The sequence below is a fragment of the Truncatella angustata genome (assembly GCF_020726525.1).
Source record: "Truncatella angustata strain MPI-SDFR-AT-0073 chromosome Unknown BKA67scaffold_7, whole genome shotgun sequence".
NCBI lineage: Eukaryota > Fungi > Ascomycota > Sordariomycetes > Amphisphaeriales > Sporocadaceae > Truncatella > Truncatella angustata.
Window position 1 is genome coordinate 1,025,901 of NW_025763387.1, and position 14,661 is coordinate 1,040,561.

Here is a 14,661-nt window from a genome sequence, read left to right on the forward strand (position 1 = left end):
ATTCCTGAATCTCTCCAGTCAGGATGCCCCACCGTGCCTCAACTACACAGTCCAGGGAGTCTAACAGCAGGGCGCGGGTTCTTTCCGCCCAACCCCTGGCCTGCCTGGGTGCTGCACAGTGCACTTTCCCCAACTCGACAACCAATTTAGCAGTGGGGCTTGATACGCGAGTGCCCATTGTCCTTGTACCTCGCGTTCAAGAAATTCCCAAATCTTCGAGGAGCATAACATGAACCTCAAAAGGCTCTGTTTATGCTGCCAAGGCCACCTTGTTGCCTGAGCGATTTTGCGACCTCATCAACAAGCCAAGTTCGACTCGCGCCCCATTGCGACTCCCGCTTCTTATTAGACACCCCATTTCGCAGACATCCCACCCTTCGTAGCGGACCCTGTCGCATTCTTTCGTCGCATCGCATTGCACAGCTACACGACACATGTCAGCATACTGCAGATCGACAGAACGGGGCCCAACATTGGCATCTTAGCTCTTACCGAGACTGCCCAGCTACCAAACAAAAAATGGGTGGCTTACCATTCAAGCGCACCGTGCCGCGCAAGTCCGTCGCCGAGACCACTGTAACACAAGCCGAGCCCAAAGAAGAAAGTGCCCTGGATTTATTCCAGTTGCGCAGGGACAAGACATGGTTTGACGAGAGAGAGAAGAAGGCCGCCGAGAAGGCTGCCAAACAGGACAAGGCGCGCAGAGAGCGCCTTGTCAAGGAAGATCAAGACGTAGAGGAGCAACTCTCCCGTGAATCGTCTGAAATCCAGACAGGTTCTAGGAAGGGCAAGCGACCAGAGAGGGGGCGACGCGGCTCCAAGCGGACTCACATGAACATATCGAGTGACGACGAGGACGCCTCAATGTTGACCTCGCCTGTGCCGCGGAAGGCATCGCGGGTCGACGCCAAATCCCCAAGCAGATCAAGGGACAGTGTTCCGGCCGAATCCACACCAATCACCTCACGTTCATCCAGATTAAAGTCTTCATTGCCGGCGGCTACCCAAGTCATTTCCCTCGAGGACAGCGACGATGATCTCTACACATGTACACCGACCAAATCAAGGGGCCGAGAGAGAGTCACAGTGATATTGGATGATGACTTCGATGTTCCGGTTCCAGGCCTCGTCGATCATGACAGTGACGGTGAAGACATGATGCAATCGAGCAACGACCCACCGCCTCCTGCTGACGATGTCGGAGCTGCGTATATTCGAGCCGCGCAGGAGCGGGCCAGAAAGAGGGCCGAAGAGGTAAAGGCGCGCGAAAGTCGGGGCGATGCCATTGCCGAGATCCTTGTGGAATCGCGCCTGGAGGGCATCTCTAATTTGCGATTGAGGATACAGGTCAATAAGCCATTAACACTTGTGGTCGAGTCGTGGCGTGGCAAAGTGCGACACGACTCCAATATCAGTGCGGATGTACTCAACAGCATGTTTCTGACGTGGAAAGGCGCCAAGATCGTCGAGCTGCTCACGCTTGAGAGAATGGGCGTGACGCCAGATAAAGAGGGCAACCTCTACTCCACGTCGCAGAGCCTCCAGGAGGGATTCCAGGGCTGGAACAAGGTTCATTTCGAGGCTTGGACCGAGGACCTGTTCAAGCAATATCAGATCGACCGCGAGAGGGAGCGTCGCCGCAACCTCGGAGAGATCGTTGACGAGCCTGAGGACGACGAGTCGCTCCCGCAGCCCCCACAGGAAAGGAAGGTCAAGATCATCCTCAAGTCCAAGTCCTACGAGGACCAGAAAAGGTCGGTACCCGAAAGCTGCCCGATCGCCAAGATCATTGCTGCTTTCCGCAAGACCGCGAAGGTGCCTGGCGACAAGATTGTCGAAGTCGTCTTGGACGGCGAGATCTTGGAGTCAGATACTGAGATCAAGGATCTCGACCTCGAAGACATGGATGTCTTGGAGGTGCATGTCAAAGATGCACAGTGACAGGCGTGCTGGGGAAGAGTGAAGGAATCACCATGCTCGGCGATGGTAGGTTGCTTAATGGCGTTCGTTATCAAGGTCACCAGGTAGTCAAAAGGCAAGCATTGCAGGTTGGCTTTTGAGCAGATTGCGGATTGTCATGTCACGAACTGATGAGGGCCGGAGGGTGGTTCACCTTGGCGGAAAGATTTTGTGGTTAGGCGTTTTACGAGTATGATACCCTTTGAAGTGCTATGTCGAATTGTTGTTTTCATTCTTTAGCTCTAGCGCAAGTACGCAGAAATGTCTCATATGATTTCATGTCTACCGAGAGCAATTCGCTCTGAAACTCCATTACCCCTGAACGCCTGCCCATGATTTTCATTTCATGCAATAGAATGCCTCCTCGTCCACGCCATCTAGAACCTCTCCTTCATCCTCGATGCAACGACTCTGAGACCGTTATACACCTTGCCAGGCTGCTTGCCCAGGATCAACGACACGATGCTCTCTCTTGCGATCTGGATGTTCTTGAAGCCACCGAGGATGTGAATCTTGCTGTCGGCCAGCACGATTCTTGTTCGGCTCGCCTAAATACCCCATGTCAGCTGCGAGTCCGCGTGTTGTCGTGAAACACAAAAGAAAACAAGTAAAATAAATAAATAGAATAAAAACTCACATTCTCAATTGCGTGCTTCGTCTTTCCCTGCGCGCCGGCAATACGTCCAATAGCACGCGCCAGATGATCACCAGTCAGGGTCTTCACATCTTTGATCTCGAACGTCTAGAGACACAGGGCGCAATTAGTCGGGCTTTCCATGACGATGACTCATCTCCCCGAGGTGACTCGGCGTTGTTCCTGACGGATAGTCTCGCTTGTCCCGGGCGAGTGCCACCTCGGACAAGGAAGGATAGGAGGTTGCAATTTATACATACCTCCACGTAAAGATCATCCAGTCTGAGCAGGGCAATGGCGTCTGATTCGTCGAACCCCAGAGTGAAGCATCGCACGTAATCGGCGCCCTTCTGCAGCGCGCCGGCCTCGGTGGTGTGCTTGCTAGTCCTGAGCTCGACGGCCTTGCTCTTGACGTTCATGCGGCATTGGAGCTTCAGGTGCTCGACGAGCGGGCTGTGTAGCGTTCCGTTAGCTGGGCGCGCATGGGCTTGTCATGCTCCAAAACGGGACATACGGGTAGATCTTTGGCCAGGCACTTTTTAACGCGGTCATGCGGTGTGGAGGGATAGATATTTTGCGGCCTTCCACTCGGACAAGAGTCGCGTGGTCTTTGGCGGGGGCAAACTGCGGTCTCGACTCCTCGTCGATTTCCATTGTGTTGTCTGATGCGGGCACGGGTTGGAGGATGGCGGATGTGTCGAGAGTGTTCATGGCGTCGGCGTCGAGGAGCACATCGTCGTCGTCCTGGGCGGGCGTGGGGAGGGGCACCTGGAATGCTGGAGGGGCGTGTGCGTCTTGAACGGCGGCCTCGGGCGCCTTGAGGGCTGTTGGTGCAGGCATGGTTGCTGGGGGGGGTTTGCGGAAGTCGAGTCGTGGGCGCGGAGGATTGTATGGTACTTCTGCTCGCAAAGAAGTCTGCTCGTCAATGAGGTCGGCCAAAAAAAAGTGTTGCAGATCGGGGTCTAATGTCATACCGCCGCCCGACTACGAATAAGAATAATTTTGATGCGGGGCCGTTTAAGAGAGGTTGATAAGCGATAAGGAAGCTGTCAAAGGCTTTCAATGGACGTTAGGCTGTTTTTTTGGGGGCACCTCCCCCGAGTGCCAATGCACGCAGCGCACCGTTTCAAACAGCCCACCGGCAAACCGACCTGCGAGCTGGGGCCCTCGACTGACTTTCTGGGGTGGGGCCTTTTCTTTTCTTTTCTCTTCTCATTTTTCCTCGTCCCGACTCTTGATTTGAGCATAGCGCGACAGAATTAAAGCCGACGGCTTGCTAACGTTAGCGCGTCATGGGCATGGGCATGGGCGTTGGCATGGGCGTGGGTGTGGGAATGACGAGATTTTGCTGCCATCCTGCCATACCCTGATCTGCCTACCATAACCATATCATGCTGTTCTGATCCTAGACCTAGAGCTTTATACATACCCAAAAACCCACCCGTCGCGTGTCACTGCCCCTGTGCGTTTCGACGTTGGCTATATCCCATTGTAATGTGTTAATTCTGTTCTCATTCCACCATATTTCCGACATCGGCCTGCCTGTTCAACACTGCAGATCATCATGAGCTCTGGCAATGTCTACAGCTAGAACGTCGCTTTTTGGGCGGCACGCTTGGCGATCCCTTTACGACTCGCTCGACTTTCTCAGCACACGTGTGTCCTCGAGGTCTGCTCCCTCGAATCACCTGGCACCGCATCACTCGAGCACCACATTCCGCCGCACTTCGACTCATTCGTCTTGGGCCTTGCCGAAATCCCCAAAGGTCTATGGGTACAATGTGCGAAGAAGCTTCGCTTCGGGCGGGCTTCTGCTCATAGGCACCAATCCCACCACTTCCGCCACGAGTACCGTGGTATCCTCCTGTGCCGCCGCAGCCGACTCCGCCATCCACGGGAGCGGGACTCACCAGGCGGATTTATTAAGACTAGCACGACAGGCGTGGACGAGAGATGTGCACACGGGAAGAGGGAGGCGAAGACCCGGTACACATTCAAGGCGGCCCAAGTCCACCAAGTCCTCCGCAGAATCCACCAAGTCCGCGGCCGCATCACATGCCAGGCAAGACTCTGCAAAAGCTTCAGCAACACCGAACCCCGACGCCAAAGCTCGAGAAGCTAGACCGGAGGAGCATCACAACTACATATCAAACTATTTTCACCTCCCGAATGTCCATCTACCGCACCGGCCTACAAAAGAAGAGCTGCTGGCCGCCGCAAATGGTTTCTGGTCACGCATGAAGGTTCGGTTCAAGTGGTTTTCCATTCGGAGTATGAGACCATGGAACACTGATGAATGGGGAGCTTTTCTGTCCTTCTTGTTCTTTGGCCATCTAGCATGGATTCTTATTGGTACGACGACATTTGTGTCTGGACTTCTCCTCTTCGTCAACACCGTTTCTGCTCAAGGTATGCCCAAATTTGAGACGTATCATCATGTGATTACTAACATGCGATAGAATGGCTTGCCAAGGAAGTTGGTGACTATCTAACTGAATCTGCTGGTCTAACCGTCATTTTCGAGTCTGCCATCGTTCCAAGATGGAAAGATGGTGTTATTTCTTTCCGAAATGTCTTCGTCTCCCGAAGACCTGGGCAGACCAGATCTTCAGTCAGCAAGGGTTCTCCCTCAAGTGCCGCTGCTGTAGCAGCTGCAGAGAAGGAAAAGAAGGAGTCGACGGAGGAAGATGATGGCAACTATACCCAGTTCGATGTGACACTAAGCACGGTCAACGTCACCCTGTCGTTCGCAAAATGGTGGAATGGCAAGGGACCACTAGAGGACGTTGAAATCAAGGGTGTCCGAGGCGTCATCGATAGGACCCATGTCCACTGGTCTGGTGACAACGTGGATCCCCTATCATACCGGCATGAACACAATCCAGGTGACTTCGAGATCGAATCTTTCAAACTTGAAGATCTGCTTGTCACGGTTCACCAACCAGGGGATTTCCGCCCATTTTCAGTAAGCATTTACTCATGCGAGCTTCCACAACTACGGAAGCAATATTTGTTCTATGACCTCCTGTCCGCGAGCCATATGTCCGGGTCTTTTGACGGTTCGCTTTTCACCATACATCCCCGCCAAGTTCACGGAGTGGCAGCGGGTCAAGAAAGGGCTGCCAACGATTTTGGTGAACCAGATGCGTGGAAGAAATTCAGCCGTTGCCGAATTGATGGTCTCAAGATCGATCACCTGAATAAGGGTGATCAAGGTCCCTTCGGATGGATATACGAAGGCAACGTGGACATTGTGGCCGACATCGCATTTCCGACAGACGACGACGATAGTATCACCAAAGTAGTGGCTGAGTTCTACGATCGTCTCGAAGAAGCAGTCACTTCGAATCGCTACTTACAGATCCTGGACAGGAGTAAGCGCCGTTTGCAAGACGAGGGTGAGGAATTCATGCGAAGCGGCACGTTTGAGGAGGCCGCACAGATACCGATTGTCAACGAAGAAGAACCCGAAGCCTTGCCCGCACCACCAGGGCCTGAGAACGATTCGCCATCAGCAGTGCCAGCCGAGGGCGAACCGCCTCGATATCTGGTAATGGACCTCCGCATTCATCTGAACGACGTCAAAGCTACTGTTCCTGTTTTCAACACACAAATGGGCTACGTCAATCAGGCTTTGGTACGCCCTATCGTCGCATATATCAACGCCAAGAAGACCTACATTCCCATCGGTTGCCGCATTGTAAAGCGTGTGTCTGATTTTGATGGTGCTTGGTCCTTATACGACTGTGGACTTATGAATGATGTATCCGCCGAGGTGTACGATGCATTCGCACGTGATGTTGAGGACCAACAGAGTCGCACTAGGCGAATGAAGAAGGTCGGCTTCTGGACGCTCAGTCTGGCGGCCCATGCTCTGTTCATGGGTATGGCAGGTAGCGTTGTATAATGTCCTCTTAGAAAAAGAGTGTGGGAGTGGCAATCAGCCACTGAAAAGCGCCTATTCACTCCTCGCTCAATACGGAGTTTGTGTTATAGAAAAGGATTGTGTATACAACGGGATGGGGTCTTCTCTCTCATGATATGCTTTAAATTGGTTTCTATTGAAGGGCAAATATCAGGTGTCAGGCGTTTCGGGCTACTCACTATTGAGGTAATAGTGGATGGGAATACCACTATCTTATACGATACATAGGGAAGAAATGCAATCACCAAATATTCAAAGCTATCCACAAAATATAACATGCTGCGCTGTCGACTCTCTACGTCTTGAAGTGAGCTGTTGAAGAAAAAGAATGGAAGAAATTCCCAGCTGAGAGTCAATTTACCAAGGTGAATCGTTTACAACACATCACGTAGTATGCTCTCATAGTTGTGATCACATCAGGTCTACCCCATTATCCAGCCACACCATGTATTTACATTACACTACAATCTCCTGGCATTCTCTATCACTTCTCAAAATATGATCCGGTAAGCGGTGATCCATCGAAAGTCGAAAGCACTTGTTCATAAAACTTGTGGTCTGAGGAAGCCTGAAGAATGAATTTAGTTCTCACACATGTAATTTGTGCCACACTGTCCATGATTCATTGTTGTCTCTATAACAACTTCCAGGTATGTATCATTATGAAGTCTCCTTTAATCTCTATTCTCACATCTTGAGGCTTCAGAATGATGTGGACCCCTACGCTCAGTGTTCAGGTAAATAATAGATCAAATGTATATCTTTGCTGTGTTTCGACGTGATTTCAACCTATCTCACATTACTTCGTTGGTTTATTGTATCATACTAGGTTGTCTCGTCAATGATTAAGTAAATAACACAGAAAGCTGTTGTGTCAGCGACTTGCCTATCCTCATCAACTCGCTTCTGCGGTTCCCTTGGTTACCAAACAACAGATAGGGTAAGTTGCGATCACAACCGCCGTTTTACAGTTCATTTGCCAACATTTGTACAGAAAATAGTTGCCTGTCGCGTCTTGACCTATCAAAAAAGGAATCCCTTCCAATCGTTGTATTCCGAAGACTTCAAAGCTTCCTCAACCTCCTACCTCCAACAGCCACACATATTCCCTAGAGGTAGGTGATTAGCAGCTGACCTCCGTTTATTCGATCAAATACGGTATTATTTCGTGCTAATATAGTTCGAACAGCTTCTCCTCCAGTCGCTACTCAATATGGAAGAATCCCAGGATACCTCCATCGAGCTGGCTCTGCAGCTACAGCTTTGGGAGATCAAATCATTCCAGGCTAGCTCGGCCGCAACTGCTAACCACACCCACGGTGGTGCAGACAACCAAGAGGCGGCAGATCTCTTCCGAGCCGAGATCGAGGAGCAGCTTCTCGGATGGGGATTCGCTGGGACTGAGGGGGACACACCTCCTCGAACTCCATCCCTGCCCCCCACGCCTCATGGCTGTATCGGTTGCTTCACCGCCCTTGCTGTTGAGGATGCGTTCGAACTGCCTTGCGTAAGTTTTACACGGTACCGGGATGCGCCGCTTAATACTGAGAATGTCAGATACCTAACCAAGCTGGTTTGAGCAGGACCATCACTACTGTCGTACGTGCCTCCGCATTGCCGTCTGTCTATCTTTCGAAGAAGGCATTATCTTCCCACCGCGATGCTGCAACCAGCCTATTCCCATTGACGATGCCGAAGACCGAGCTTGTGTCGAAGAGTTTCTCAGGCTCGACAGAATCGAAACTGACATACTGGGGGATTTCGCCGAGCTCGACGGGCCGGAGCTCCTCGCCAAGTCTGACGAGGTTAGGGTCGAACGCGAGACCTTGGACAAGACCTACTGCAGCAACCCGACCTGTAGCGCTTTCATCCCGCCGGGAGACATTTTCAGGGATACTGCCGCCTGTCGCAAGTGTGGGGACCTGACGTGCAGTCTCTGCAAGCAGGCAAGCCATGGTGGCGTTTGTCCCCGAGATGAGGCATCGCAGCAGGTCTTGGGGATGGCCTTGACTGAAGGCTGGCAGCGGTGCCCAACATGTCAGACTCTCGTCGAACTCAACACGGGTTGTAATCACATGACGTGAGTCCAACTTCTACAATCCATTCAGTCGGTGCTTCTTCTAATGATGGCAGTTGTCGATGTGGCCAAGAATTCTGCTACGTGTGCGGTGGGGCGTGGAGAGGTGCGGATGGCCAAAGAATCTGCCAGTGTCCTCATTGGGAAGAGCGCAACATCGTCGCCGCCCAGGCCGAAGACATCCTTGATCGCGAAGGTGGCGACCAGCTCATCCTGGACGCGTGGGGACAGCTGGGGCTCGACCCGGAGGTGGAAGACCAGCAGGTAAACCACCGTTGCGAGGTGCGCAGGCATCAGTGGCAGTTCCGCCGCCGTTCAGACGAGTGCGAGAACTGTCACCACGACATGTCCGATTTCATTTTTGAGTGCAATACCTGCGGCATGATCGTTTGCAAGCGATGTCGCCGCTACCAACTTTGATATCAAAAGTAGGATACGCACTGCCGATCGACCGAACAAAGAAAAGAAGTACCTAGATAGACCATCGTAACAAAGGACGCCTTGGACATCCTTCAGGCAACCTCTGCGCAGTACTAGATGACGGCTGGGTATCACTGATATTGCGTCGCATATCACTCAAGGACTTGGTAGTAATAAGTTGGCTTCCACGGCAGCATATTGGATCTTGAGAATTGGCAGGATAGTGGCTCATCTTACACTCAAAAAAGGCTGTAATAGACAGATATATGAATGATACATCATGTCAAGCATCACACCTGAACTTTGTCTATTTCGTCATACCCATATTCTTGCGGGCCAGTAGAGACGCTCTTTGAAAGTCAGCATCGGCCGAAATAGTAATCTGGTAGATATTGAAACCCACACATGTAAAATTCTTATGACCTGACATTGTTGATATGGCTCGATATTCCACTTCAACTCTTCGGTCACGGAAGCTTGAGCTCAAACCGCCATCCAACCGAGTTCTAGTGAGCCTCCAGCGACTGGTCGATTCTCATTATTTGCTATATATACCAGTCTTGGCTTTTCCGTCGGTAACAAACCCGGCTGCCTTGTCCTCTGCTATCTTTTCGAAGACGGCGGCCAACCTTCGAATCGCTTCCTCGCCAACCTGGTACGAGGTAACCACCCGATTTCCAGACATCTTCAGTCCCTGCTCTGCTGCGAGCTCGGTGATTCGGGCACCGGTGGTGTTCATGGACTGCAAGTCAAGCCAGACCATGTTTGTGTGAACTGGGTGTTGAAGTGTACCGCCCAGAACTGTCCACATCTTCTCAACACGTTTCGCGGTCAGATGCGACTCTTTCAACAAGCCACCTTCGCCGTTGGGGCCCTTGCCGAAAGTCCTGTCGACAGCGACACGAGCTGCGGCCGTCACGACACCCGACTGGCGCAGTCCTCCTCCGATAGCCTTCCGCATCCATCGGGAATGCTTGATGATGTCCTTCGATCCGACGATGATAGAGCCGATCGGCGCTCCAAGACCTTTAGAGAAGCAGAGATTAACAGTGTCAAAGTACGATGCGAAACTATCCAATGAACCGGCGCCGGATGCAACCACCTCCCAAAGGCGTGCGCCATCCAAGTGCATTTTCATGTTGTGCTCTCTAGCCCATGTCGATATCCGCTTGATCTCTTCAAGAGGCATGATCATGCCGCCAAGGCTGTTCTCCAGACTGATGACCCTGGTAGGTAGCGAGTGAACGTCGTCGTCAGTGACAGCATGTTCTTGGATATCTTCTAGGGTAAGATGGATCCCATTCTTCGGCACTACAGTCTGACATTGGGCCCCAGAGAGCGATGCAACGCTGTTCAAAGTCAGCCAAAAAGAAAAAAAAAAACCTGCACGTTGCTCCGCAAATAAATCAAAAATATCTCTTACCCTCCGGCTTCGTATTTTATGATATGGGCTCGATGATCGCAGAGCACACCATGTGGCGGTTGTGTGAGCAGAGACCGAAGAGCTAACTGATTTCCCATCGTACCAGAAAGCACAAACAGGCCGGCCTCCTTTCCTGCAAGCGCGGCCACATGCTTTTCAAGGCTGATTGTGGTCTGATCTTCTGCATAGACATCATCATCCAAAGTAGTGACCTCGATGGCCTTTAACATCTCCAGCGTTGGTGTTGTTTGCGTGTCACCTACAAAAAGCAGTCAATTTCTCCCCACTTCCCATGCTGTAAACTATGTTTGCTCGAGCATGTACCTAAAACTGAGAATCAGGCTGACTTACTTCTCAAGTCGAACTGGGCCGCCCCCTGGTGGCCGAGCCAGGTGCTGGCTGGCTTTGCGCCATTTGCTTCATAGGCCGTCTCCTCCGCCGTAGACGGCATCGTTGATAGCTTTACTTTCGAGGAATGAAATGTCCTCCTCCCAGATTTGGAATTGGTCCCGTACCTGATCACGGTCGATCGTGGAAATCTGTAGATAGGAAGGATAAGAGTTGACAAGCAAACCGACGAAAGCTTGTTTGCCATGGACAAACTGTCAAGTGTCGAACTACGAGGTAGGCGGGGAAGTTGGGAAGCACAAAGGGCTGCATGTATCCGTGAAACCATCGTACCCGACAGCAGCACTGGTTGCTCGTTATAGAACTGCGACTAGCCTATGCAAGCTTTAGTTTCAGCGCGTTGCGATCTGGAAAGGTGGTGCACTTTAGAGCAATATGAACTGTGCCGCGGCTTGCCGGTCCTTGAGGATAGTGTCAACGGCACGCTAATTTAGAGACGAGAGAAGTTCATCGATTTGCAGTTAGCTCCTACGCCGCCGGAAGCACACCCGAAAGACACCAGCAGCTCCTTAAACGCTGTCTTCTCATACAGGAATAATCGTTGGTCAGTATATCTCACCAGTGGTGCACACATTGAACGCGAGGTGTTTTTATTTATCTTGAGCGCCGATGCTGGATGTTTCAGTTGCATTCCTTGTAGTGATTTCCCGGTGCAATTAAGAGCCCATTCCGGTTGTCCCAGGACAACATTACAACGCTAGAGCTGCAACATTGCTGGTGAGTGTGTGGCGCGTAACCTGGTACTCAGCACAACACCATAATGAAAGGCTTGGGAAGTTTGGATACCCGAACAGTAGGCCAAACTGATTTCTGTACTGTGCGATTGTGGTGGGAAGAATTAGCACGAGAGAGTAGGTACTGTAAAATCACATTTCTTCGTATCATGTACGGATCCGCAACTACTTAATTGAGTGCTAGTCCTTGCTGAATACTAGCTTATCTGCCGGTAACCGCCAACCCCTGCCAATACCGCCAAGGACTCGACCCCTGAGTAAAACGCTAGGCCACGCTCGGTGTTTTTCGTACATATTTGATATATTGCTGCTCCGGTGTCTCATTGATGGTTCACCACACCTAATACCCTTTGTTTTCTTATTTTCTTAGGAGACAAGGATATTTTGAAAGGCGCAAAGTATCGTTTGTCACAACCTTTCGCCCTGCAGAATATCTGTCCTTGAACACACCATGATATAGCTGTCTGGGGAGGTTACCAATTGAGGATGCTCATACGCATCAGCAAAAGAGGCTCTCTGAGGCTCGCATTCGTCTTCTCTTTCAGCATTCTAGTTTTGGTTTGGTTAAATCGCAAATGGACGGACCATTCCGTCCACAGGGTCCTTCATTTTAGCCCAAACTCAGATTTGAGCACACTGGAAGCGAAAAGGGATCTATGCAAGCAACATGGATGGACACCTTTTGAGGACTCAGGAAGGCGTGTCTACGATCTTCTGATGGTGAACACTGAACTAGACTGGCTCGAAATCCGGCTGAATACCACCTACGCCTATGTTGACTACTTTGTCATTGTCGAGTCACCAAAAACGTTCACCAACCTCGACAAGCCGCTCGTGATCAAGGACAACCTGGACAAATTCGAGGCTTTTCGCGACAAAATCATCTATCACGAGCTTGAGATCCCCGCAGACTTCCATTCGGATCGGGAGAATCCCGCATGGGCGTTTGAAGATCTCCAGAGGAATGCCATGTACGATCAGGTCCTTCCCCAGCTTACTGATGCTCGAGCGCCTCGGGTTGGAGATGCTATTATTGTGGCTGATGTCGACGAGATCATCCGACCCGAGACGATAGTGCTGCTCAAAACCTGTCAGTTCCCGCGAAGGCTCAATCTGCGCAGTCATTTTTACTACTACAGTTTCCAGTATCTACATACTGGTGAGCAGTGGAAGCACCCGCAGGCAACATATTACCAAGGATGGAGGACAATTTTGCCGGTGAATTTACGAAATTCGGACGGAAATCTCCCACCGTTCGTCAAGATGGAGACAGCAGATCTGTGGGATGCTGGTTGGCATTGTTCATCCTGTTTCTCGACAATCGAGGAGATTCTCACAAAAATGTCATCATTTTCGCATCAGTGGATGAATCATGAGATTTTTCGTGACAGGGATCGTATCGCTAGCCGTGTCAGAGACGGGAAGGATATTTGGGACAGAGAAGATGAGCACTATGAAAAATTAGAGAACAACCAGGATATTCCTAAGATTCTATTAGACCAACGAGAGAGGTTCAGATATCTGACCGACAGAAACGGGCCCAGTGCTGGATTTAAAGACTACCCGTAAACCAGGTAGGATGAAATACATGGATATCTCTCCCCTGGCAAATACAAAACACATTTTCATGTTCTCATTGACTCGGAAGGAGCGGCCAGGTTTATCTGGTCTCTGAACCTGATGCGAGGAATCTTTTGCCAGGGCTTCAGTAGTGATCAACTGCGAAACATCACACGCGACTAAATTATAAACCAAGGTAACAAAGATGCAATTTGGACAGGCGACACCTCTGCGGTCAAACAGACCAGTCCAACAAAAAAGAACTTACACTCCCATCCCACCATACTGTGAACACTAACCACCTCCAACCTTCACCACCACCAGCAATCACCTGCAACTCTTGCCGAAGTTGTTGACACGCGTTCAAAACTCCACCAACCTCACTTTGTGTCTTCTTCAAGCAGTCGCAATGAAGATGCTAGCCATCGTTCTTTTCCTCGCCCTCTTGGGTCTCGTTGCCGCTCAGGGCTTCCTCGGCAACTGTACCTGGCGCGGCGCAAACCTGACGGGCACCTTCCTGGGCATGTACTGCCAGGATGACGACCACGTGCACTTCGACTACAAATGGACCTGTGAGTTTCGTCTAGTTTTTTTTCTTTTCTATTTTTCTTTTCTCGCCAGGCAAGTTTTTCGTGATCTCAACAACATGCTGACGAGACCCCTTGCAAAAATCTAGGGCACGACCTCAATCGCTGCATCATCAACAACGGCGGCCAGCTCTATCCCTACGAAACTGGCGGTTACGCCGGCTCGTGCCGCGACTGTGGCATCCAGGGCATGGGTTCGCATTTCTTCAACATTGGCTGCAACTGCTTTGACACCAAGGGCGACTTGGTTAGTTCCGTATATGATTTGAGTAAGTGTCACACTGTCTCCTCGCATCTTTTCTACCTCCTCCTCCTCTTCCTCTCTCTCACCAACTCTGTTCTATTCTCTTAATCACTCGTCATCCAGAAAAGTTCACACACCACTCCAAACTCTTGTCCTCTCCACGGGATACTAACACACAACCAGACCAGGTCCTCTGGAACCATGATGGCGCTCTCGGGTGCTTCGGTCACGAGGGAAACAAGACTCAGTGTGGTCCGATGTGCGATCCCGGCTGGGTTCCGCCTCCCTACTCGACTCCGCTCCCCTCCAACGCCAAGCGCACCGCGGAGGCTACCATGGCACCCCAAACGTTGATCTGATTCCCGGCACAACAACTGATGGTTTTGGATCGCAAGGCAACGTGCGCGTTTACGGCACGATTGAGGAAGCTTGCAAAATGGACGAGTCCCTGAGGGGACACGGGAGCGTGTACCAGTGGATACACAAAGTTTGTACAGATGTAGACACTTGAAAGTTTGAGTTTCCCGTGGGGACCCCCAGGAGACAATATTCACTTGTATGTCGACTGAAGCCCCGTAACGCTGGCGCGAATGGAAAAGTCAGTCGTCTAGATTTGTCGATCGCAACGACAGCTTCCCCTCTTAGCTATTTCCTAAAACACTCTGACTCTCGCCAAATTTCTGTGACACC

At 51.1% G+C, this 14,661-nt stretch overlaps 7 protein-coding genes across 7 annotated transcripts; 5 read left to right on the forward strand and 2 right to left on the reverse strand.

The window, feature by feature from the left end:
* Positions 1–154: 154 nt before the first annotated feature.
* BKA67DRAFT_575165 (uncharacterized protein) lies at positions 155–2,173 on the forward strand. Its single transcript, XM_046103478.1, has one exon. It carries the CDS (start codon positions 253–255, stop codon positions 1,939–1,941), a length of 1,689 nt encoding a protein of 562 aa, XP_045955060.1. The 5' UTR covers positions 155–252; the 3' UTR covers positions 1,942–2,173.
* BKA67DRAFT_575167 (uncharacterized protein) lies at positions 2,174–3,552 on the reverse strand. Its single transcript, XM_046103479.1, has 4 exons — positions 3,108–3,552; positions 2,854–3,046; positions 2,597–2,701; positions 2,174–2,507 (listed from the first exon to the last, which is right to left on the reverse strand). Exons 1-4 carry the CDS (start codon positions 3,431–3,433, stop codon positions 2,337–2,339), a joined length of 795 nt encoding a protein of 264 aa, XP_045955061.1. The 5' UTR covers positions 3,434–3,552; the 3' UTR covers positions 2,174–2,336.
* Positions 3,553–4,170: 618 nt separating this feature from the next.
* Positions 4,171–6,500, forward strand: BKA67DRAFT_522071 (mitochondrial distribution and morphology proteins-domain-containing protein; the record flags this gene model as incomplete). The annotated part of the gene is made up of 2 exons (XM_046098341.1): positions 4,171–5,002; positions 5,053–6,500. 2 exons carry the CDS (start codon positions 4,171–4,173, stop codon positions 6,498–6,500), a joined length of 2,280 nt encoding a protein of 759 aa, XP_045955062.1.
* A 1,231-nt stretch (positions 6,501–7,731) lies between these two features.
* Positions 7,732–9,041, forward strand: BKA67DRAFT_681627 (uncharacterized protein; the record flags this gene model as incomplete). The annotated part of the gene is made up of 3 exons (XM_046108924.1): positions 7,732–8,025; positions 8,102–8,598; positions 8,652–9,041. The coding sequence occupies 3 exons, from the start codon at positions 7,732–7,734 to the stop codon at positions 9,013–9,015; spliced, it is 1,155 nt and encodes a 384-aa protein (XP_045955063.1). The 3' UTR covers positions 9,016–9,041.
* Positions 9,042–9,426: 385 nt separating this feature from the next.
* Positions 9,427–10,942, reverse strand: BKA67DRAFT_367523 (pyridoxal phosphate-dependent transferase). Its single transcript, XM_046096464.1, has 3 exons — positions 10,790–10,942; positions 10,439–10,733; positions 9,427–10,364 (listed from the first exon to the last, which is right to left on the reverse strand). Exons 2-3 carry the CDS (start codon positions 10,666–10,668, stop codon positions 9,554–9,556), a joined length of 1,041 nt encoding a protein of 346 aa, XP_045955064.1. The 5' UTR covers positions 10,669–10,733; positions 10,790–10,942; the 3' UTR covers positions 9,427–9,553.
* Positions 10,943–12,066: 1,124 nt separating this feature from the next.
* Positions 12,067–13,149, forward strand: BKA67DRAFT_661520 (family 17 glycosyltransferase; the record flags this gene model as incomplete). Its single annotated transcript, XM_046107828.1, has 1 exon — positions 12,067–13,149. One exon carries the CDS (start codon positions 12,067–12,069, stop codon positions 13,147–13,149), a length of 1,083 nt encoding a protein of 360 aa, XP_045955065.1.
* Positions 13,150–13,549: 400 nt separating this feature from the next.
* Positions 13,550–14,330, forward strand: BKA67DRAFT_661521 (uncharacterized protein; the record flags this gene model as incomplete). Its single annotated transcript, XM_046107829.1, has 3 exons — positions 13,550–13,712; positions 13,817–13,996; positions 14,155–14,330. The coding sequence occupies 3 exons, from the start codon at positions 13,550–13,552 to the stop codon at positions 14,328–14,330; spliced, it is 519 nt and encodes a 172-aa protein (XP_045955066.1).
* Between the last annotated feature and the right edge of the window lie 331 nt (positions 14,331–14,661).